Here is a 24,366-nt window from a genome sequence, read left to right as displayed (position 1 = left end):
AATGACACTTTAAAAATGTAACAAACAGCCGCATAACCCAGGCGCAGGCAGGCCTAGGACCTACTTTTTACATCTACCCGACTGAATTTTAAATATACATTACAAGCCAAAGGTTTGAACACACCTTCTCGTTCATTGCGTTTCCTTTATTTTCTATTATTTACATTGTAGATTCTCAAAACAATGACTGAACATATGTGGAATTGTGTGCAAAACAAAAAGTGTGAAATAACTCTAAATATGTCTTATATTTCAGATTCCTCAAAGTAGCCACTCTTTGCTTTTTTGATAGCGCTGCAAACGCTTGGTGTTCTCTCAAATAGCTTCATGAGCCAGTCACCTGAAATGGTTTTCACTGTGCCTTGTCAGGCTTACTTGTCTTATTAATGGGGTTGGGACCATCAGTTGTGTTGTGTGTTTCCAAACGTTTGGCCTGTACTGTAGATACACAATCTATATTTTCTGAGCGGCATATAAGCATTGGCAGGTGATCATGATGTTTAGATTGACATTTTTAGAGGAACTCTCTCCTGGCTCGTGTTACCCGGCTGTTTGGGGTTCTGGTAAGACAGCCTCGCAAACACAACAGCAAGGATAATACCTATAAAACACAAAAAAAGCACAACACCTGAGCTAGTAAACCATATCACAATATCACCTGTTGCGTGAGTAATGATAGAAATGATGAAGACAGAATCCCCAGTCTGTCAAAAGTAATTCTCTTTGATAATATGTGTGATGTTGCCAGTAACTTTAAAGCCCAGAGTGATCAATACTGACCAATGACTGCAAATGTACCCAGCAGAATGCCCACTGCAGACTGGATAGTTGGCATGCCCTGCAGCTGCTTGGCTGGCATTTTGCAGTTGCCCCTGATGTTGCAAGGGCACACAGTCACTAAGCAAAAAAAAATAGAACGAACCAGTCATCACATCACATAGCACAATGACTATCAGACTTATGTGAGAGAAGTGACATGCCAAGAGGAGGTTGTGAATGGTGGAGAACTATTTCGCTGATGAGCAGCAACATCAAGTCACCAGAACAGAACTAGGCTGAACCAACACGTTGGATTTAATTAGAGGTGTACGATAATTATCGGGCATTTATGAGAATTATGACGTCATACCATAACATTAAAAAATAGCTCAGATAACCGACAATTTAAAAAAACTCCAATGAGGTGAGATTGCTCGTACTGTGTTGGTGACCAAATCAAGCGCTCCTTTTTTCTCCTGTTTGTGACGTCTGACTTCCGACGGCCTGTCGTAACTTTCCCTGAGCTCACTTGTAAACGAACATTCCGTTTTTCTGCTGCTAGTTCCACCAAACGATCTGCAATGAGGGAAAAAACATTGCGCTTCAACCCATCAAACCTTATCAGCCACCTGAAACATCAGCATCGCTACAATGCCGGGGATTGTTCCTATCACCACAGCATTTGAAAAGTGCAAAAAAGTTGGCCTGAGATGACCAAAGGCTAACACGATCTGTAATTTCATTCTGGAACAATGTCTCTAAATGCTAGCCCTTTACTGTCGTTGAAGATATTGTTTTTTGTCGGCTAGTAAACACCTTGGAGCCAGGGTTTGTACTTCTGAGCCACCACTGTTTTTATATGTTTTATATGTTTTGTTAATAGCTAGTGATGTCATCATTTTTTATTAGGAAAAACCTACAAGTACAATTTGTCAAATCCAACTTGGTTTGAGTCCTTCTTACCTTCAGGTGTGCACAAATAAAAAATAATCAATATAAAACGTTATTTGTTATCGGTATCGGTCTTGAGAAGCAGGAACTTGTCGGCATCAATATTGGCATGGAAAAAAAAAACTGTGCATGTCGAGATTTAATCTCTATTGATTGTTCCTTAGTGTTAGTCTCACAACCTCCCTGCACTTGGTTTTTACCTGGTAGGTTTATGAAGGTGCTCCTGGGAGGAGAGCTGCTGTCCGAGATAGTGAAGGGCACGGTGTAAACCTCGGGGGCCAGATATGGTGCGTTTAGGGACAGGTTGGTGTGAGTATCTGAGGAAAAAAAAAATCACAAATGATGGACTGATTTATTATAATGACCTAATATTGAATCAGGACTGTGACTTAATCATCATCATGCATCCCCTGGCTTTTCAGTAATTTACCTTGGCAACGTTCAAATTGCAATTTAATTCAGTGTATTTACTTAATTGCACAGACTGAAACCTGCACCAGAGGTTTAGAGCTTAACCATGTTTGTATGCATGTGAATATTGTCATTCATCCAGGTCATTTATTCTCAGGGCATTGAATCAGTCACAGCTGAACTGTTCAGGTTGTCTTAGAACAGTGGTTCTCAACTGGTTTGGCTGCGGGATTCGCCATCACCAGTCAATGACAAACGGCTACACAAAGTACGGGGTTTTTGAAAACTCTCTCAAATGCCATATATACAGTACATACTGGCCAGGCATAGACCCGCAACCCACTGAAAACAGATTCGCAATCCACCTTTGGGTCCCAACCCACCAATTAAGTATCACCGTCTTAGAAGATGTTTCTCCTCTCATCTCACCCCAACCGGGAATGGTTTCACTCTTTTGGGATGCAAAACATTAAGATACAGTGGAGTGAGACCTGCGCCTCCCTGGATGAAAATTCCCTCAGACACACACCAACATTTTGTCAAACGTTTCTCCTGCCAACCTCATTCCCGTTCTTCCATGTAGCAGTTGTGAAGAGCGCAGGCAGGTGTGACTCTTTATCTTATCTGCGCAAATTAGTTTTAAATACACGCCTGGCTGTATGACGTGAGCAAAGCCCTGTAAACAGAAGTGTTTATCAAACTGTTTGAACCCTTATCTGAGGGTCCTACACTTGCATCTTACCATCATTCGCCTTCATGTTCCATTTGTCAGTCAAAACAACACAAGCTGTTTATCACTTAGAAGCTGATTACACATTGTTTTTTCTTCTCTGTGTGCCCTGTTTCATTAGTGGCCTTACACCTCTGCAGATTTCTTTTGGACGCTTTTGCAATGACAAGGTTTGATTATATTAAATGCATTAAATACAGAATGGATGAATCATGTCTCTTTACTGCAAAGGATAATTAGGCATAAGTGGGTCCTCATTTGCATTGCAGGGTTACGGCACAAAAACTGCATTGATGGCAAAGTGCAAAGCATTCTGGGTGATTCCTCTTTTAGCCTCCATCAGCTGGCAAGAACACATTGATGACGACAGACGAATTACGCAGTTCAGCAAGTCATAATTACAGCTGAGCTCAATCAATTAGAACAGGAAGAAGGGAGGGGAAGCGGCAGATGGAACTCCTGCAAGGTGGTTGAGATCTGAGAAATGTGCTGCTTATATAGTGAACGCATTTCTACTCTACTTAAAGTCCTTTAACAATGTAACATTCACACCATGATGATAGTGTATGCTGTCATGGAATACAAATGACCTGCTCATTCACACACAGAAGAGCAGCAAGACAAAGTTGAGGTTGAGTATCTGGCTGGAGGATACTGCAGGGAGATTTAGATGGAGACTTGAACCAGCAATCTTCCTCTGATTATGCCTCCTCCAAGCACATTGAATAATGCAGTGAAAAGATACTTTCAGCAATATCTCTTCTGATAAGGAGAACATCAAGGCCAGACCACTGTGACATTTTCTAGTGGCTTGCGTATTAAACCCTAATAGAAAAGATGTCTCATGAGTCATGCTTGAATGTTAAAAATCAGTAATTGAGCAAGCCAATTTTATTGCACAAATTTGTTTTTTTGCTGTCTGCTAAAATGTAAAATAATGTTCCTGGTGGGGCTGCACATCGGACGAGTGGTTCGCATCTTGGCCTCATAGTCAGGTAAGCGAGGGTTTGAATCTCCGTTTGGGCATCTCTGTGAGAGAGTTTGCAAGTTCTCCCTGTGCGTGAGAATACACATTCCAAAAACATGCATGTTAGCTTAATTCAGTGCTTCTCAAATAGTTGTGCGGGCTCCCCTGGGGGTGCGGTCAACTATCGGGGGGGGGGGGGGGGGGGGGGGGTGACAGGGAGGGAGGACTTTCAATACAGTGCAGACCTGCCAACATGTATAATTGTAAATTGTTCATACATGTAACATGTATGAATTTGCATGCAATTTGACTCTTGAATATGCTTGTATGCGTCACTGCTCTCCATTTTGTTGCATTTCGCTGGTTTCAGTTTCGAGTTCAGTCTGTACAGGACATCCCATCCACACATTTTCTATGCTGCTTATCCTAATTAGGGTCGCGGTGGTATGCTGGAGCCTATCCCAGCTGACTTCAGGCGAGAGGTGTACACCCTGGACTGGACACCAGCCAATCGCAGGGCACATATAGACGAACAACCATTCACATTCACAGTCATACCTATGGACAATTTAGAGTCGCCAATTAACCTAACATGCGTGTTTTTTTTCCGAATCTGGGAGGAAACCGGAGTACCCGGAGAAAACCCACACACGCACGGCGAGACTGTGCAAACTCCGCACAGAGAGGAACAAGCGGCGATTCGAACCCAAGTCTTCCCAATCTCCTGACTGTGTGGCCAACATGCTAACCGTGTGGCCTTTACAGTACAGATAAAGAAATAGACAGAAACTAACTGAGAATCACTGCAATAGGCACAGTAGTACTAACATCATAATAATAATCATCATAATAATAACACGGCTTACTGTTGCGACAATAGCCCACAACAAGCTAAAACTCAACTCTGAACCACCGACCACTTCCTATTTATGACTGTTAATTGGAGACTCTAAATTGTCCATTGGTGTGAACGTGCGTGTGAATGCTTGTTTGTCTGTGCCCTGCGATTGAGTGTGTACCCCGCCTCTCTCACAAAGTCAGCTGGGGTAGGCTTACAGCTGACCCAAGACCCGAATGAGGACAAGCAGTATATAAAATGACAGATTCCAGCTTTACATAAGTATGACTAAGACATGCTATTCCAAAGCATTTTTACATTTGAACATAATCACAGCAATATAATATAATAATGCAGTATTTCACAAACATGAGTACACCTCAACCATTTTATTATATCTTCTCAAGGGACAGTACTAAAGAATTTGGTGATAACTTCATTTTGGTTGATATACAATACATAATTCAAAATCGTATTTGTATTTGAAATTACAAGGTGCTGCCAACAATATAACACAAGCTCATCAGATGCCAAGTCAAGGTTTTGAATGCCTATTTGTGCATGTCCATCGGACTGTGGTTGTACAGGGTGTATTTCTGGCCTTTGTGTGCTCACCATTTTAAATATAACAAACAGTAAAGGCATGCTTGCGTCTAGACTGAGTCCATCTCACCATTAATGGGTGTGAGCTTCCAGTTGCGTCGGACTGTAGCATCGCTCCGTAGGGAGAAGTTGAGTCTTCCTCCGTGTTGCGGGCCGTCACTGTCCCGAGAGGCCAGCACCAGCGCTTGGTCTTCCCAGCGAGGCGTACACAAGTACTTCCAGGAGTAGTCACCCACCAACACTGGACTGTTGTCATTAACATCCAGGATTTGGACCGTGACCAAGGTTGAAGCAGATAAGGAAGAGTTTCCTGAGAGGAAGAACAAATATAATAAAGAGAAGATAAGAGTAGTAATGCATTGTTCTCCACTAACTAACCAACATTATTTGGATTTATATGGGTGGGTATACTGTATATAGAGGCATACTATTTAGTGCTGATCCATCCAAATTGTAATTGTTTATTTACATTTGAGTTATTCCACATATTAATTATTGGAAGGAATAATGTTCCATGCATGTGGTGATGACTAATAATGAAATTTAACTTACGTCCATCAACTGCAATGACCTCCATGGTGTATGTGCTGTTCTCCTCTCGGTCCAGGGCCTGCACAGTCTTTAGTTCACCGGAATATTTTCCTATTGAAAAGTACTTCTTGGTGTCCCCTTGAAGAGAATATCTAGACAGAAAAAATGTGCATGTCTGTGGAACTCGATTGATGTTAATGTCCTTTCTGATCAGTGAAAGAAAGCTTTACCTGATCGGGTGAGAATCAGGGTCATAGCCTCGGATGGTGGCAATCACCCGCCCTGGTTCCTCACCTTCTCTAACGGTCACCTCATAATGACTTTGAGACAGAACTGGACCTTCATTTACATCATCAACATAGATCGATACAGTTGCCGTGGATGAAGGACCATAGCGGCCCCGGACCAAAGCTACTGGGTTCTGGGCACTTAGAACCAGGATGTACTCACTCTCACGCTCAAAGTCCAGAACCTGCACAGTGAAAACAAAGGAAAGCAAAAAATTTAATTATAATTGTCTTACCTTAATTCAAATGAACACCACAAATGTGGGAAAAACATCTTTTGATTGTTTTGGTCACATTTTAAAATAGCCTTAGAGGCATACAATTTGGAATTGGTCCAAAATATTTGGGAGCATTACAATTTCAGAGTAGCATGAGGCACATAGTCATACACACAACATTTATTGTTTAAACTGATGAAGTAGGAACAGTAAACCTGTGACCTGGTGACATTAATGGATTAAAAGCAGAAGGACAACAATGACTCAAGCTCCAGTTCAAACAGTCATTGCTCAGTGATTTCAATTAGCTTTTAGAGGTCAACATTTAGTGTGTCCAAAGCCAGTGTTTGATGTCGAGTTTTATCTTTAAATGTGCGCTAGTGCTCTCACTTGCCATTAAACAAAACATTATCACACCCCTGCTGTCTGACATCAGGTTGCTCACGCTGAGTGCGTCTGTGTTGCTAGGGTGAAAGAACACAGACCTTTAGAGGGGGGTGGTGGGTAACTGTGACTGGAAGTGATGCAACGTACTACTCGGTGTGCATCAGCACATCAAAACGTGCATGCACTATCTTGTGGATACAGTCATCTAAGCAAGTATTGTAGAGCGTACTGTAGACGTATGATCCAGTTTCTTCTTGATGCTAACAGTAACCTAAAACAATGAATATACGTATGTATTTGTTCTTGCATTGTCATAGTTAAAGTGACACCTTTATGTGTGGAGTGCTCCCTGTGCTCATGCTTTCGCCAGGTACTTTGAATTCATCCCACAGTCTGAAAACACACGTTTTAGTTTAATCAAAGGCTTTAAAAAGTCAATATGTGTATGTGAGTGTGGATGGTCTGTGTCAGCCCTGTGTAAGTGATATAGATTGATTGATTTGCAGAGCTACCACTGGGGCTCAACCATTTCCACTGCAGATATCATTAGGGGTACATTTATCCGCATACGGATTTTTCACGACACAGCCTTTGGTTTGAAACAGTGGCATACCAAATACCGTATGGTTTACATTATGTGTTTCTTGTAGGGCTGTAACGATTGAATAACAATTCGATTCATATCATGATTCGCAGTAAGATTCAAGGATGATATTGGTCCATTTAGAACAATACGATCTCAAACCATTCAGTAACTTTAAATCGATTCAGTAACGTTTTAGCCAAAAATTCAACCAGTGTGACTGTGAAATAAATACCTGGATACTAGACAGTGCAGGTGACGTTTCCTAGAGTCACGCTGTTTTTTTGTAAGGGAATCAGGTATAAATGAATTATGGATATAAACAAACAAGTAAACAACAATTACTGGCAAATGTAAGTGCAACCAACACTTCCGGGTGAATTAACAGGAGGTTAACCTGTTCTGCTCTCATTTTCAATATTCAGTACATCTCCAATAAAAGTACAATAAGTGCAACCAACATTTCAATAGTAGGTTTACCTGCTACTTCTGCTTCTGTTTTCCACGATAAATAATAATACAATATTAATATCAAAATACAGCAATTGGCTGGCGACCAGTCCAGGGTGTACCCCGCCTCTCGCCCGAAGTCAGCTGGGATAGGCTCCAACATACTCCCGCGACCCTGATAAGGATAAGCGGCATAGAAAAAGAATGGATGGATATCAAAATAAAGTGCAACTAACATCTGTTCAGGTTGATTAACAGTAGGTTTACCAGCTACTTGCTACTGCAAAAGGTGCCTGGGAGGTTAGCATATTTTGAAATCCTATGTCGCCTTAGTATGTGGTTGGAGAGATTGTCGTGTTGCCTTGGTATTTTACTTGACCTTTACATAGCCTACAAACAGTGAGGGACTTATTTAGGACGTCTCTTTGCAAAAGCCAACGTGTTTCCACACACTGGACCGCAATGGTGGCTTTTTTCTCGCTCGCCTGCTTGTCCTCTGCCATCCTCCGTGCTACGTTTTGTTGTCTGCTGGCGCGCGGCAATGAAACGTTTAACGTCTTTATCATTACAATTAATAAAAAAACACATCCATATCCACATCCTGCCGTGCTTAAATCCAATGCTCTATTTCCTAGTATCGATGCAATCGATTGGTTACCTTTTAAACGATGTCGGAAAGAATGGCAACTTGCCCAACACACATCTATGTAGTTGGATCATAGTAATATACACTAATTCCATATATCGTTGTAGTAGATGTTACACCCCTACTTTCTTGCATTGTGTGTTTACTTGGTAATCAAATACATTGCATCGTAAAATGAGAGTGAATGAGAAAATGAGAGTGTACATTATCACTGCTGTGAAAGGCGAGGTGTGGTAGCATGCAAAAAACCTCCACAAGCATGCAGCCCAGCCTTTGACGAGCAGGAATCATGACTAGTAAGAGTGCTTAGAAGTACAGTGCTTGAAGACACTCTTCTGTGCGCTGTGGCACACTGTCGAAATAAAATAAATAAGAATTTAAAAAAATAAAAAATTTTTAAAATAATTTAATTACAAAAATATGAAATGCTGATGCTCATAACTAATAATAACGCACAGATTTGTCTTTAAATATATGTAGAACGTTTTTTAGCCTCTTAAAAAAAATAAAAAATCTAAGTGGGACCTGTATTCAGAATGTTTGGTGGAAAAATATGGGACATTTCATGGGACGGACAAAGACAAGCGGATAAAACAAAAGCAGTGAGCTGGCATTGTTCCATGCATTACAGTTGCTAAAAATAAAATAATCATTCAGACTGTTCAACCTCTTACTGTTAGCGTGCATTATTTGAAGTTCCTCAAAAGCAACCTTGTCAATTATGATATAGTATACCGTATTTATTTTTTTATTCAAGAATGTTATTCATTTGAGAATTACCTGTCAGCAGTTTGCATTTTTGTAGGTGTCATTTTAATATTGATTAAAGCTGCACAAAACCTAAGCAGTTTTGTGTTTTGTACTTTGTACCTGCACTGTACCGAAAATGGACCAAACCGTGAGATGTTACCCCTCCTCAGATGTCATTGTTATTGTTTTTTTATTTCAAACAATTTGGATTCATTTCCATTCTACCCAAATCATTTTAGATATAATTTCATACTAACTGCTCAGCTCACTTCCCCTTTCTCACAATACATCTACTTTAATTGGCAGCCTCCAGCCTATGTGCTTAACTGCCATTAGTGTCTGCACGCTCAATCTGATTATTCTCCAGGGCTGTGCACATTGTGTGATTTCTAATCATGAAATGTGTCTGCCTTCCGGCTATGACCTCACATGGTGACAAAATGAATTAAAGGAGTTGCAAGAGTGCCTCTTAATCCACTGGGGATTGACTTATGAAGGATATAAACTTTTGTTTTTAATGAATGAAAGTAAATGAACCACATTGTAAAATTACTGTAGCCGCCCTATCGGTTGGATAACAGTCTACTAAAATCAAGCACTTAAACTCTCAAGTAATTGAAACTAATGTGTGCTGTTTGATGTTACCTTGGCAAAATAGCCATCTGTGTGTAAAGTTTGTGCTTTTACACTTGAGAGCAGAGCAGTGCAGTTGCATTACATTCAGATGCTCTCATAGAAAGGTTGCTGACCCATTTAGAGCAAACACACACACACACACACATCTTCCAAAACACCCTGCTGGATTACATGAGCCAGGCACAGAGTGATGTGCCCCCGGGACAGGGAGAGATTACTGGGCTAAAAGATTCCATTGTCATCACGACTCATTTTATCTGAGGCTAGTTCACACCTATTGATGAGGTGGAATATCAATTTACATCTGCTTTGTTTTTGTCAGTGCCTCACATGTTGCCATTATGATATTTTAAAAAGGCTTGAGTCATATCTGACAGCTTTGACAGAGATTTAATCACTTTATTTCATTTTCTTACTCTACATGATCTTCATTATTGTGCCCTCCCCTCCCCTTTTACTCCTCAACAATTGAGTTGAATTACTTACATACAAATTTATGAATGACAATGAACACTAGATCAGTGATTCTCATCTGGTTTGGCTGCGGGACCCACCGTCACCACTCAATGACAAGAGGTGACCCAAATTGCAGAAATTTTTCAATGAAAACTTCTAAAATATCTTATTTTTAGATGGCCTGTTTGCAAAAATTACACGGCTGCCTTGAGCAGGGATTCTCAACTGGTGGATCCGGACCTAAAAGTGGGTCACAGATCCATTCTGGGTGGGTCGCAGACACCCAGTCAAAAATGACATTCAAATATGTAATATACAACTGATGTATGGCTTGTTTTTTATTATTTAGCAGTAAAATGGAACAGCATTTTAGTCTTCCTCTTTGATATACTGTATATTCATTGGAGTTTTAAATGCAAATATATGATTTTGTAGTCTTATTTAGTGAAATTATGACAATTAATTTTAATTTATGCATTGTATGCATACGGTTATCATGTTCTCTATCATCTACTGTCGTATCACTGCACGTTCATTGTTGTGTATGTGTTCCACGGTGTTTACACACGCAGATGCAATGCAAGAGTCTCACATTTCATCGTCGTTCCGCTGTGAGGTCTGACTTTTTCCAAGGAGGCATTTTTGTGATGTAAATGTATTACTCTTTTGAACGCATATTGTTTTGAGAAGCCAAACTCTTTGCTTAAATGGCCCCACCAACTAACCGGAACTATGTTCCTCATCACCGAAATCTGACTAGAACTCTGCTCACGGGACGAAGTGGGGGGTAAGTTACTGCTGATGCACTACGCTGCTGATGGGGATGTCATACAACTTCATGTCAAAAAAACCCGAGCTATTCTTTGAACCGCTACAAACGAGGGACGACTGTATATCTTATTTACGTCTAAGATGTCATACTGTCTTATGTCTTTTATATTGGGTAATACGAGTGTAAAAATGACTGTCGTCTCTTGAGGGCTCTAATAATGATAAAAAGGGTATTTAGAAGGTCGTAAAAAGATTTATAAAGTAGGAATCCTACTTTGCTGAAATTCGCCTATCGTGGTCGAGTCTGGAATTAATAAATCATGACAAACGAGGAATTACTGTAGTGTATACCTTTTCAAAGGACAATATTAAACTCGCTCTCATAACTCATCTACATTATTGTCTGTAACAGTCCCAATTGTTTCTCACCAAAGGTCAAGCATGGTAGTCGTAAACCCAATTGTGCACCACTGGAAGGTGAAGCCATGCAAGGTATCGAACATCCACCTGTGGTGTCGTCATGGAGAAGTGGAAGAGGATTCCAGAAACAACCTGCTGGCGGTGGTGACTCCCATACCCAAGAGGAATAAGGCAGTGCCCGATAGCGATGGTGCTCACACTAAATAATGACGATAATGGCTGTAAGCGACTAAATCTGTACTAATTTTCAAGATGTACATTACTACTACTCCTATTAGTACATTACTACTCTAAGGTACATCCAAGTTGAGTAATGTAGTATTGCCCTTTGAGAAGATGCTTGCTGATACGTGAATGGTGTACTCACTTTTGTACGATACTGTAATTCTACTGCAACATAGCTTGAGAGTTTGTTTAAAGAGATAAAGGATAATAAGAGGGAGGATTAAGGGTAGAAAGCTGTTTACCTTTGAAAGGACAAGCGAGACCTCATTGGTCTGCCTGTCTGTCATCAACGAGAAGACCTCTTCCTCGTTTCCAGACTCTAACCGGTAGTTCACCTGCCAGCTGTCTCCTCCTCGCACATCAGCATCCCCTGCCAGCACAGCTGTTACGATGGTGCCCACTGAAGCATCTTCTGGGATGTGAAATGGTCCATACTGCAGAGAAAGAAGCAGAAAATGTGTCACTGGATGCACACAATGAGGCTTACCACACGTAGCCATGATTACATTTTCACAAATAAAAGCCACGAGGGAGGAACAATCCATTTTGAACCATTCTATGTTTGGGGAAGACCTTTTCTTCTGTGTGCACAGAACCCTGGTTTGAACACTTTTGGAATGAACTAGAACAGAGATTGCATGATGACTGAATGGACATAGACTCTCATAAACACACATCTTGTAATGAGAATTTGCCCCAATACGTGTACATATAATGTAATGTTAACCCCTGTTGCCCTCCTGGTGTTGGCTGACCTTTATTCACGCACCCCTATGTGTTTAGACAGCCTTTTAATCTGCCACTCACTAATGTCCTCCAGTAAAGCAGCCATGTCTCTGATCTGGCTGCCCCAGCAGCAGGGTCGCTGAACCCAGCCCTGTCACCAATCACCTCCCACATCAGCCTGTTTGGTGCTGCTTTCACGAGGCCATGGAAAATGCTGCACTGCTCAGGCGTGACCTGCTCAAGAGCATTTTCCACCTCACTGCTTGTGTGCGGGAATCTGAGTGGCGGTCACAGCTGGAACTCTGAAAAGCTTTGTGGGTTAATCCTACAGTGTGACACCTGCACATATCAAAACAAGCATTTCTGAGAGTCTGATTTGGAAAGTTATTTCTTTCCTTTCGTCTAAAAGCACTTTCTTTTATAGGTCCTAATGCCTGTACAGCCGCTTTGTGTCACTTCAGTCTCACAAAGAAAAAACAACTAAGGACTGACTGGCTATTATCACAGCATGAGGGTTCTCCCACGTTTCTCACAGCCTTCATTGCTGTTCCCTCGTATGTTATATGGCACATGTGGGCGTCAGTGAGATGGTTCTTTATCACGGCCTTTCCGTCCATCGTCTATGACCCTTATCCTATATAGGGTCACAGCAGCCTATCTCTGATGAGATTGGGTGAGAGGCAGGGTCATGCCATACACATGACCAGTCAGTCAATCACATGTGACACCATTAGGTACACCTGCACAATCAAATGAGCCCTATACATAGTCCACCCATCCATCCATTTTATATGCCGCTTATCCTCACAAGGGTCACGGGGGTATTCTGGAGCCTATCCCAGCTGACTTTGGGCGAGAGGCCAGAGGGGTACACAACGGACTGGTTGCTCTTGCCATAGTCGCCTATTATAAAGATTATAATGTTAAATTTTGGCTCAGTTTTTGTGTGGAGTTTGCATGTTCTCTCTGTGCGTGGGTTTTCTCAGAGTACTCTGGCTTCCCCCCACGTTCTAAAAACATGCATGTTAGGTCAATTGGCACCTCTAAATTGTCCATAGGTATGATTGTGAATGTGAGTGCGAATGGTTGTTTGTCTATATGTGCTCTGCGATTGGCTGGCGACCAGTCCAGGTTGTACCCCGCCTCTCGCCCAAAATCAGCTGGGATAGGCTCCAGCATACCTCCTACGACCCTAGTGAGGGTAAGTGGCATAGAAAAGGGATGGATGGAACTCCTACTGCTTATTGATATTTTTTTAAAACAAAATTTAAATGACAAAATGTAAGAAAACGAAACATTATACAGTAAGTCTAAAAGTGTAAAATGTAAAAGTTATGGCGTAATAGACATAGGGAAGAGGTAGGATTAAATAAACTTGGCTTCTTCCAACTCCTTTTTGGACATTTGTAAATGTAACTTAATGTTAAAATGTTAAGCATGTCTGAAACAAGCAAACCATACCATACCATATTAACAAACTCTAAGTATGTCTACATACGCCAACCACACGCTCTTTACAACCCGTCTAGGCTAAATACGTGTTTTAAGTTGTATTAAACCACGTGACACATTATGAAATCATTTGTGATGTCATTTTTAACATGATAATGCATCTGCTGCAGGGATGATGTTACGCTGCTCTAAAAATACACCAGTGGAAACTTCTCTCCAAAGCAAGCTAATGTGATTAAACTCTAAGAGCACTGTCTATGTAGAATACAAAGAACGGAATAAAACTCAGATAACACTGTGCCATCGCCATGAGCCTGAGATTAGAGGGCGTGCTTTATTTAGTTCACCACCAGGAAAATTAGATCAGTGACCTGCAGAGTCATGGTCTGCAGTCAAATAGCCGCTTCTATCGGTCTGGGATGTTTGGCTAGCCCTATTTCCAAGAGTATTGATCATGTTCATTATAGCGTGTTTTACTATGTGTACCCATCGTACCTCATGTTGGGAGAAAACTGGTGGATTGTTGTTCTCATCTTGCACCGTCACCACCACCGTGCAGGAACTGTTCAGACCTGACGGGACATCATCACACCTTCTGTTGGTGACTCAGGTCAGGCCAGCACACAAATTAAAGATGAGGAAAGAACAGCAAGTACCTCATCTTGCCTCCATCTCATCCTTATCCATGACTCATGCAGCATGCAAAAGCATACTTCCTGTTTATCAACAAGGCTATTGGTCTTGTATTTTTTAGATCGGGGTCTTCAATTAAATTTGAGTAAGGTTTGTTTATGCAATTTTTGTCACGGCGAAGGTCCAGATCTTATTTTCGCCTCAAATTGCATCAATCAAATTGCATCATCACTACACTGTGGCTAATATCAAATTAATGAAACCCAGCACATCACCCTATTGTTTCAATACAACACAATAATGTTGGCACCTAAATTGCATTTAAAAGAAAATGGGACCAGATTTCACATAAATAATAAAAGGTTTGATTTTACAAACAATGAATGAACAAACTAGGCTTATTTTTAAGTTAAATAAAACTGCACCGGTTTCTCTGAAAAAATATTAAACAATAACAATTAGTGTGTCATTAAAAGAAAAGCTGCTACAGTACATCCTCTTTAAGTTTCAGATTTTCTTCCTTTTTTGTTTTAGTTGACATTTGGGATTTGCCTGAATTTATCACACAATTCCTCTTTTTGTTTACCTTTGAGTAGGGTCTCTGTAGCAGGAGCACTCCTGCACAACTAATATTTTTTGTTTTGCTCCATATCCATACAATACTTAGTGAACACTCATTTGCTATAAATGGCTATGCGATGACTCTTGTAGATTTTTCATACTGGGCTCTAAGCAACGTTATTTTCCGTGCTCCCACATCACACCCTGCCATGATGTGTTTTGTCAGGCAATGTCACATCACGTTTGCACTTTTGACCAATGCTAGAGTTTCAAAGCATATGAGAGGCAGCGGATTGGCAGGCAGCAAAAACATATGGTTATACCAGCCAATCAGCGAAGACAGGAAAATAAAACAATAAAAAGTTTGAATATGATATCATGATAATTAAATATAATCAAAGGAATATACTGTATCTGAATTGTTGTGTTTGATTTATTTGTTGTTGTTATATTTATTGTTACAAGGGACAAAAGGTGCAAATTGGCCGTTTTGATAATATGCATGCACCCTTTTAATGAGCCATAATTTACAGCCATTTTCCCAATATTTTCAGTATTATTATGACTGTCAAAGCAAGAAATGTACTGATTTTGTACCCATTTCATTTCTTATTCTAAAATGCAAAGTCTAATGAGAAGGGTCTCAAGTCACCTTTAGCATCTTCAGCAGTGATAGTAAGCGTGTACTGTGGTGCTGTTCCCTCCATGCTGTCTGCTTGGACCGAGATGACCCCAGAGTCCCGGTCCACTCTGAACAGGGCACGAGGACTCTCTGGGATTTGTCCAACCAAACGATAGAAGATCCGTACGTTATCTGTCTTAGGATCGTCATTATCAGCTGCCTGCACTGTCAAGATTTCCGTCCCTTTAGAAACACAAGTGCACAAGTCAGTTTTCAGCCACTGCTCTTTGCAACAAGTTAGAGTCCTTGAAACCAAAGCGTAAAAGCCTGGCCAAAAAAGCTTTTATTCTAGGACCTGATGTGTCACAACACAGTTGGCTTTTAAAGCTTTTTACAAGGGAGTGACAACGTTTTTCCATATCTTTTCCTAAGACGTCTTTCTAATAGGTACCTGGCATCAATTATTCAACTAAATTTGGATATTGTATGTCTGCTGTGGATAAACTTCCGTTCCAGCTGAACAGAACCTCTGTTGTTCTGTTGCAGTTTCACAACTCAAGTTTTAATGCTCTGTAAATCAAAAACGTGTTATTATTCATTGGAGTGACACAATTTAGTGGATCAGAATATTGCCAAATCATTTCCGTATTAGTATTAGTATTCAGTATTAGTGTTAGTGTCCTCAATGTACAGTCAGGGGAGGCAGGGGAGGTAGCCTGTTATGAAATAAAAAACAAATAATAACATAAAATAAATATTTGTCAATTGAACTGTATTATAATTGTATTTTATAAGTGTATTTCAATAATTTAAAACATTTTCTTATGTAAAAATTGCTGAATTTGCACATTTCTTGATCATATGCAGGCCAGAAACCAAAGATGAGGCTGCTGCGTGCAGCTTAGTACGCAAGTCCTGCCGTCTGAGTTGGATCATGGTGCCTGTTAGTGCTGTTAGTCAGCATGTTGCCAATAATACAATGTTGCAGAAACATTTATTATACACCATGACTTTCTACAGCCTGTACAATGTCTTTAATGTAAGCATGACATCATTATTCTTGACAATAAAATACATAGAAATATATGCGGAAGCGCTTCTGTACTTTTGTCATCCTGAAGAGATGAGAGTGTGGATGAGCTAGAAGGTCCTTGTCGCTTGTCACTGCCGTCCTTCCGTAGAGAGGAAAATACAGTGTTGTTTTTTTTTGGTTTTTTTTAGCTGGAGAACAGCAATTCAAATACATTAAATATATTTTTATGCTCTGATGAATGAATTTGACTGCCAAGATGGTGGACTGTAGCTGACCAGAAGGTGATCAAACTTTTACAACAAAGTATCAGAGCCTGGAGGACAGGATGCATGTATTTCATATAGAAATGAAGGCAAGACCACAAATATAAAATGGGAGTGAAAAAAAATAAATGGGAGTCAGAAGTATTTATAGACAACATTATTGACAAAAGTAAATTATTATTTTGTTTTTTCTTGTTATCCTCTTCATGAGCAACCTTTATTAACATTTAAAAAATAAACTCCAAAGGAGTCAGTGCCACACGAGTCATGAACCGCACCGAATGTCAATTTTGGCTGTTTTTTTTTTTTTTAGGAATGCTAGACTGACCATAGTGTAGGTAATTACTTCCTAGTTTCTTTACCTACAATACAAAAAAATTTGAATCACACAAAGTACCAAGTATTTTTATTTTATTGTCAGGTTCATAATTATATTTGGGTAGCATGCAGTAAAATGCACTTCAGGACCATTCCTAAAACATGTTAACTCTGATCTAAAAATACATGTACTGTAGTTAAGGCCTGGAATGGAAATGTAATTATGTCTTTCCTAGTATTTACCGATGTACTTTGTCACAATGTTGTGAAAAGGATGGTACCCCAATACTTTTGCACAGTTTTACTGTATATATACAGGAAGTGAATTTTCCGTTACCTCGAGCTGCCAGTTCCTTGACCACAGTGTGATACTGTGCCTGTGGAAATGTGGGTCTGTTGTCATTGGCGTCACCCACCATCACCCTTAATTCCACCGGCTTGGCGATCTCTCGGCCATCCGGACGCTCCACCACGATGCTGATCAGAAACTGAATCAGCAAAGTAATATTGTAGTAATATTTATATGTGATCCACAAGTCATTAATTCGCTATGCTAAATACCTTTGGAAGTGAGGATCAGTACTTTGATACGCAATGTGAGTATAAACCAGTATCTCTTTCTTCACTAATGTTACATGCAAATTCAATGCAAACTTTATACATATCATAAACTACTATTGATACCTTTAGGCTGACCATGTTCCATCCTGCTAAAAATAAGTTAGTAGGCACCGTATACTGGAGAGATGTGGAAACATTTCAAGTTCAATTTGGAATCTGCCTACAAATACCTGTTTTAGTCTAAAGTGAACAAGATACACCACTACGTTTTACCCCTGACTTTATCGTTACGATTTGGCATTACCTATTAAATGGAGAACGACGGTACAGTTATGACAGAAGGTTCAAAGGAAAAAGAAAGCTATTAAATGAAGTTCCAAAGCAGAAACAGGGGCTCGTAGATACAGTACAGTGCAACTGCAAATGTGGCTGTGTTTAGACTTTTAAACATTAATTATAAGCACAGCATTCATTATTAGGTGCTGGAGATGTTTAGTTTGCAGGCTTTACAGACCTGGTCTTGTGTTTCTCTGTCCAGGGGGGCGTTGAGATAAATGACTCCTTCCCTACTGATGGTGAAGAGCATCTCTGGAAACTCCCCCTCCAGACTGTACTCTACTCGACTTCCACTCCATTTCACCTGCATAAACATCCACATTCAGCATGAAGTGCTATCAATTCAGGGAAATGTATTATACAACCATGGCAAACATACTGTGTAACACATTTGCTTAACATATGCTCCAAAACGTGAATATTTATGGTAAACCCCGAGGGCCATTTAAGCTGTCCTGTGTGTGCAAAGCTACGCTACCAGTTGTTTACATGATAAGGAGCCAACTGAACTGACAGTGAACAATGGAACAGAGAGTGTGGCCAAAACTAACTATGCAGGCTGAAGGGGATTTTCCATTCTGCTTTACAGCCCTTGACGGAGCATTGTGCAGTGGGGCTGAAAGAGCCTCAGTAGCCATCAAACAGCACCCAACAAGGAGAGGAGGCCAGCACACGCAGCACATGTGCATCTCCTCAACTCACTGTCACACACTTTCCCTTTGTTTCGGCGATTACGCCATGCTTTTGTATACAAATCAAAACATCACCCAGCTAGCTGTCTCTCTGTGCTAGTATGTTACCTCAGAACAACAGGATACAATAATAATGAATGCAAAGTCGCAAACTCCATCCATTGTCTATACCGCTTATCCTCATTAGGGTCGCGGGGGCATGCTGGAGCCTATCCCAGCTGACTTCGGGCGCATTGCAAACTCTGAATTCATATTTTGTATTTGTCACTGGCAGACATAAACAAAGGTGACATGTTTGGGGTTTAAAGGACTAAAGTGGGATAATAGTTTTGTTCACAGAGAGTGGACGGAAGATTCAAACAAGACACTTATGTATCATTAGAGCACATTTGTTTCAATAGTTCTGCAAGAGGAATTGATTCAAATATGAGCTTAATGAAGGTGAATGTTTTAGCTTAATCCCAACAGTACTGTTTGCTGGAAGCATATGTATTTTTTTATTTGACTAAAATATTTGTCCATAGTTTTAATCTGATTATATTCATGAACCACAAATTTAAGGCAAAATCATGAAATCATTCAATGATTGTGAAGATTTTCAAGCAAAGTATCAGTGTCAGTATCGGCAATAGTGGCCTTGTATTTACCTGGGATCGGATCAATGCCAACATTTGTATTATCGTCCACCCCAACCAATACTGCATGTGTAGGAGAAACGGTGATAAAAATGACTAATGTCGTGAAAGGATAAATGAGTTATACATGTATATATTGTTGTATGTTATATATGTATATTAGCATGCTAAAAGCACACCCCCTTGCCAGCACACACGTACACTTCCATCCATCCATCTTCTATGCCGCTTATCCTACTAGAGTCACTAGAACTCTGAGAAAACGCACGGACGTACGGGGGAACATGCAAACTCCACACGGCCCCACACATACACTTGATAAATTTAATATATTGATCCTTTACCACTATTTTTCTGGATGCTGACTGTTGTATCACTATCGTATTGTATACAAGTGTAGATGTTGTCACAAGGGTGATGGGGAGAGTATGAGGAGGATTGTACACCGACAGAAAGACAGACATTTCCAGAGGAATCAGGAGCAGAGGGGATGTCTCCGTTTTCGGCCGCCTGAAATTGTATCTTCTTGCTTCCACATTCAAAAAAAAAACCATGCATGTTAGTTTAACTGGTGACTTTAAATTGTCAATAGGTATGAATGTTAGTGTGAATGGTTGTTTGTCTATATGTGCCCCGCGGTTGACTGGCGACCCTTGACACACAGTCTGACGGTCGTTTATAACTTTATAACTGTCGATGTAGTATGTCATGTCAAAAAATCCAAGCTCTCCCTTTAAACTTATTCAGAAAATATCTCATGTTTCTCAAATAGATAAAATCTATTAAGCAGAAGCAAAACTAAAATAGATATTTAGTGTAGTGTAGTAGAAGTGACATAATCAGCAGAAAGAGACAGAGAATGGCCCAGATAACGTTGAGCAGCATGAGCACAATGTTGACAGTAAATAACGCAAACTAAACGCACATCTGTTGATTGAATAACACAGCATGAGTTAGTGAGTCCATACTTTAGATTTCTAGAACTATGCCTTTGCATTTTTCAGTTTAACTTCACCACACGGCATTTGTTTGTTTATTCTTCTTTTGCCTTCTTTTCTTCTTCTTCTGTGACTTTTGCCCAATTTTTTGCCACTTTTGGGAGGAGCTCCTCCTAGATGACAAAAAATGGCAACTCACTGAGGAGGAAAGGTGGAAGATGTTTATAACAGCTGTATTTTAATACGATTTTTTAAAAAAAGATCCCTGGCAAGAGCATATCGATAATCCATCGTAGGGTTAAATATCACGATAGTTCAATATATCGATTTTTCATCACGCCTCTACGAATAACTATAACTAATGACTTTTTTAAAAGTATTTTTCCCAACATTGGTGCCTACTGTATGACAAAGGCAATAGAAGCAGGGCTAACATGCCTCTGTAGCCCACCACCACTGTAGTGATAAATGATTAATTGCAGGGCAAATAATAGAACTGTTTTGTTAAAAAAAGAGAGATACCTCCGTCATCTAGACCTCGACAGATTCTGAGTCAAGAATCCCTCAGTGACAACCTCCCTGCAGCTGCTAATGGCATTGTCGTCATTGATGCACCAAAAGTGTTGACAGTGAGATCACGCATTTTTTCCACTGGCAATGACATGATTTGGACATAAATGTTCCTGCATGTATCTTACGATCTCTATCTCGCTGTTATTTTTGTTGTTGTTGAAGAACCGCTGACTTCATATAGTTCAGACTTTTTCTATTTTTGGCACTGAGTATAATTTTCCACACAACAGCAACAAGATAATGAAAACATCCCCTTGGTTATTGACTAAACACATCAACAGGCAACAGTTCCTACCTCAGCCATGTTGTATGCATGCAAAATATTGCCAAGAGCAACTGTAACACTGACGTCAGTGTTGCCACTATAAAAGCTGTGTGATGCTGTTTTATTTATGACGCTCATTTTAATTAAATTTAGTTTTCGCTTCGCTATACCACTCAAGGAACCAGTTAGCTGGAGTTGCACATGTACAGTATATGAATATGATTAGATTATAGATTAAGGGGCTATGACAAATTCGCACACATCCACTTTGCATCAAAAAAATCTGATTTGTACTGAAAGTGACGAAATGCAGCAAAGCGCCTTGACTAACTCATTCACAGGGACTGGCAACTCGCTTCCACTCCAAAGTCTCAATAGATTCCATTACTGAAGTCAAGTGCTTTCACTGATTGCCTTCCACAATCAAACCTTTAGGCAGGCAATCAAAAGCATGTGGTAGATAACGGAATGAAATTAGCCTTCAGCACCCCAAAGTACAGATAACAATGGTTTGGAATTCAAATTCCAGCCACATATTGTTTTGATTATGTTCAACAGTCTGTAGCATGCAGCATATACAGTGCATGCACAGTTGCGAGTTAGTATTTTGTTGTTATCCTTATATCTGAGCATTTTTCCAACTACAAATTATATCTTGACAGTTTAGTGTCGGACTAGTGTGATTAAGATCCCATATTCTCATTCATCCAGGTCATTGTGTTCTCAGGGCATTGAATTGATCTCAATGGGACTATTAATGTTGTCTTAAAAGCTGCCTCAGTATTATGCACAATATAATATGGGGTCTCAAGGCATTAATAGATGGTAAATGGACTTGAGCATGAACTGCTCAAAGACCAGATAGGAAAACTGTAGTCTGACTAGATAGGACAGCACCAGTCTGTCAACTCTAGCTATAGAGCTGTCGTATCTAGTTAGACTACAGCTGTCCTAAAAAATAATGTTAAAGAACTCTTGTCTGACTAGACAGGACAGCTCTAGTCGGTTAACTCTAGCTATAGTGCTGTCCTATCCAGTTAGACTAGAGCTGTCCTATCTGGTCTTTGAGCTCTCTATAGCTAGATTTGACAGACTATAGCTGTCCTGTCTTGCCCCAGCTCCGGAGATGCATGCGGCTCTCCAGCTTCAAATATTTTTTTAACACAGGAGTGGGGAAAATGCGCACCTTTGCAATGAGTTTTTAAAAAAATCTGACTTTCTGTGAGACCGTGAATGCATCCTGGCTGAGTTCTGACTGGTAATTGGATGAGTGAGAGGAAGGGAGGGGAAGCTGGTGTTTGGCTGCCTGCTTTGGTTGAGACGTGACAGACACGTCTTCTTCCCCAACACAGTAAACTAACCATCAATATATCCCCCAAAATGAAACATCTTCGAAGAAAATAGAGTTTTTATTTCTGCACGGACAGATGCCTTTGTCTCCTCTGCCAACGATGCTGGCTTACATTTATGCTTAATATGTGGCAGGAAACAACACAAAATGCTGAAAGACTTTCTATTTCAAAGTAGATGTGCATATGCATCATCTTGTCTCGTGAGTTAGGTGTCTCGTGACACCCCTACAAATAAATGGATGATGTAAGAAACACTTCCTGTCTTTCGCTTTTAATGCGCACCCCCACTCGCTAAATATAACGACCATGTTCGGTGATAGTTGTACGCCCGGGCAAATGTAACAAGCATAAATACAATGCCTCTGTGATTAAGGATGCAGACAAGTCTGAAAAGCCATGTGATTTGATCTGACAAATCTTAAGTAACTTTGATCAAATGTAGAACTGCTACAGCTTCTGCTTGGACATTAACATGGCTTTGCACCCGTTCAATTCTGATGGCGTAAATAGCCACACGATACTTGCTGACGCTAGGTTGGATTGCAAGGTGTTCGTAAAGCACTTAATGTGCGGTTCCAATAACCCCTTGCACACTGCAACTTCAATATCACTCCTATTATCATTCATAGTAACGATGCCATAGATCACAGTCTGATTGGCTTCTGGCTGCTCTGTTCTCGCAAGACAGCTTTTCTCCAAACGAGAAGTCTCACCACGTTATAATCTCGCGACACGAGATCTCGTGACACCCCTAGTAAATAGTCAACAGGGTTGCAAGAAATGTTCAAGTATGAGCTGAAATATAGTTTTAGAATGGCTGAGAGCAAAGTATTTGGTCAAAATTGTACATGAAAAAGTGGTTAGCATTATAATAACATGTGCTGTACAAGAGTGATTATCTAGAGAAGGTGATCATGGCTGCTTTATGTATTTATAGGCAATATAGAGTAGGTGGGATTCACAGAGTGAGTGCTTGAATATGACTACCCCTAGATGTGTCATAAGAGTGGTTTGTCCTGCCGCCCACTTCACACATTAATGCGGGGGCAAACTGAGGCTTTCCCCAGTAAGAGTCATACTTTTCTTTTTTTTTAAATTCTAATTCAGAGTGTTTTTGTGAATATTTTGATGAAAATTGTTTATGTTTCACTGCATTTAATTAGACGCAGGAATGTTATTAATTTAAACATTTCATTACATACAGTAGCCTACATAGAAGCAGTATACAAGCAGGTAGCACCTCTAATGGCTGTTATTAATTTAACCTGAACTAGACATGCAATCATTTCCGAGTATGGGAATCAAAAGCTCCTACACTTGTGAATCCACACATGTTCAGTGGGCGGACGGGGCTGTTATAACAGCAGAGATGAGAGGCGGAGGGCGAGTGTGTGGGAAGAGAAGGAAAGCAGGAGGTGGATGGGAGGTATTGTGATGTACAGTACCTGCGGTGCCTACTGACAAGCTCCTTGTTTTTGCCATTTTCTGAATGTATTGCCATTCAGGTGATGATGTGCAGTTATTCTCCCAGTGCAACACAATGTGTAAGGGCTTATGCGATATCTACTGTATACATGTAGTCAAGAATTATCAACAGAATAGTGATAAGGTGCAATTCAAAGCCATGGATGACAAATACAACCGTCAATCCAATGTAAAATCTAAACAATACAAGAAGTGTATATGAAGAAAAAATATGTATAACTGTACGATATGATGTAAAATGAGAAATGCACATTCCATTTCCATTTTACATTTGTAAATACCCCTTGGAACTAGTAGTGGCA

The 24,366-nt window shown here is 40.2% G+C and overlaps 1 protein-coding gene across 1 annotated transcript in view; it reads right to left on the bottom strand.

Annotated features, from left to right (window-relative positions):
• Positions 1–9: 9 nt before the first annotated feature.
• The window catches only part of cdh16 (cadherin 16, KSP-cadherin), a 34,256-nt gene continuing 9,899 nt past the window's right edge, over positions 10–24,366 (bottom strand). The window contains exons 7-17 of the mRNA XM_054770897.1: positions 18,303–18,428; positions 17,565–17,715; positions 15,644–15,856; positions 14,293–14,369; positions 11,862–12,053; positions 6,021–6,262; positions 5,812–5,942; positions 5,330–5,569; positions 1,911–2,027; positions 781–897; positions 10–601 (exon numbers count right to left, since the gene is read on the bottom strand). Of these exons, the coding sequence (XP_054626872.1) occupies positions 501–601; positions 781–897; positions 1,911–2,027; positions 5,330–5,569; positions 5,812–5,942; positions 6,021–6,262; positions 11,862–12,053; positions 14,293–14,369; positions 15,644–15,856; positions 17,565–17,715; positions 18,303–18,428 (1,707 nt within the window). The 3' untranslated portion in view covers positions 10–500. The remainder of the gene's footprint in view (positions 602–780; positions 898–1,910; positions 2,028–5,329; positions 5,570–5,811; positions 5,943–6,020; positions 6,263–11,861; positions 12,054–14,292; positions 14,370–15,643; positions 15,857–17,564; positions 17,716–18,302; positions 18,429–24,366) is intronic.

This window comes from Dunckerocampus dactyliophorus, chromosome 3, assembly GCF_027744805.1.
Source record: "Dunckerocampus dactyliophorus isolate RoL2022-P2 chromosome 3, RoL_Ddac_1.1, whole genome shotgun sequence".
NCBI lineage: Eukaryota > Metazoa > Chordata > Actinopteri > Syngnathiformes > Syngnathidae > Dunckerocampus > Dunckerocampus dactyliophorus.
The sequence above is the reverse complement of the archived record's forward strand: the minus strand, read 5'-3'. Positions and strand labels throughout refer to the sequence as shown.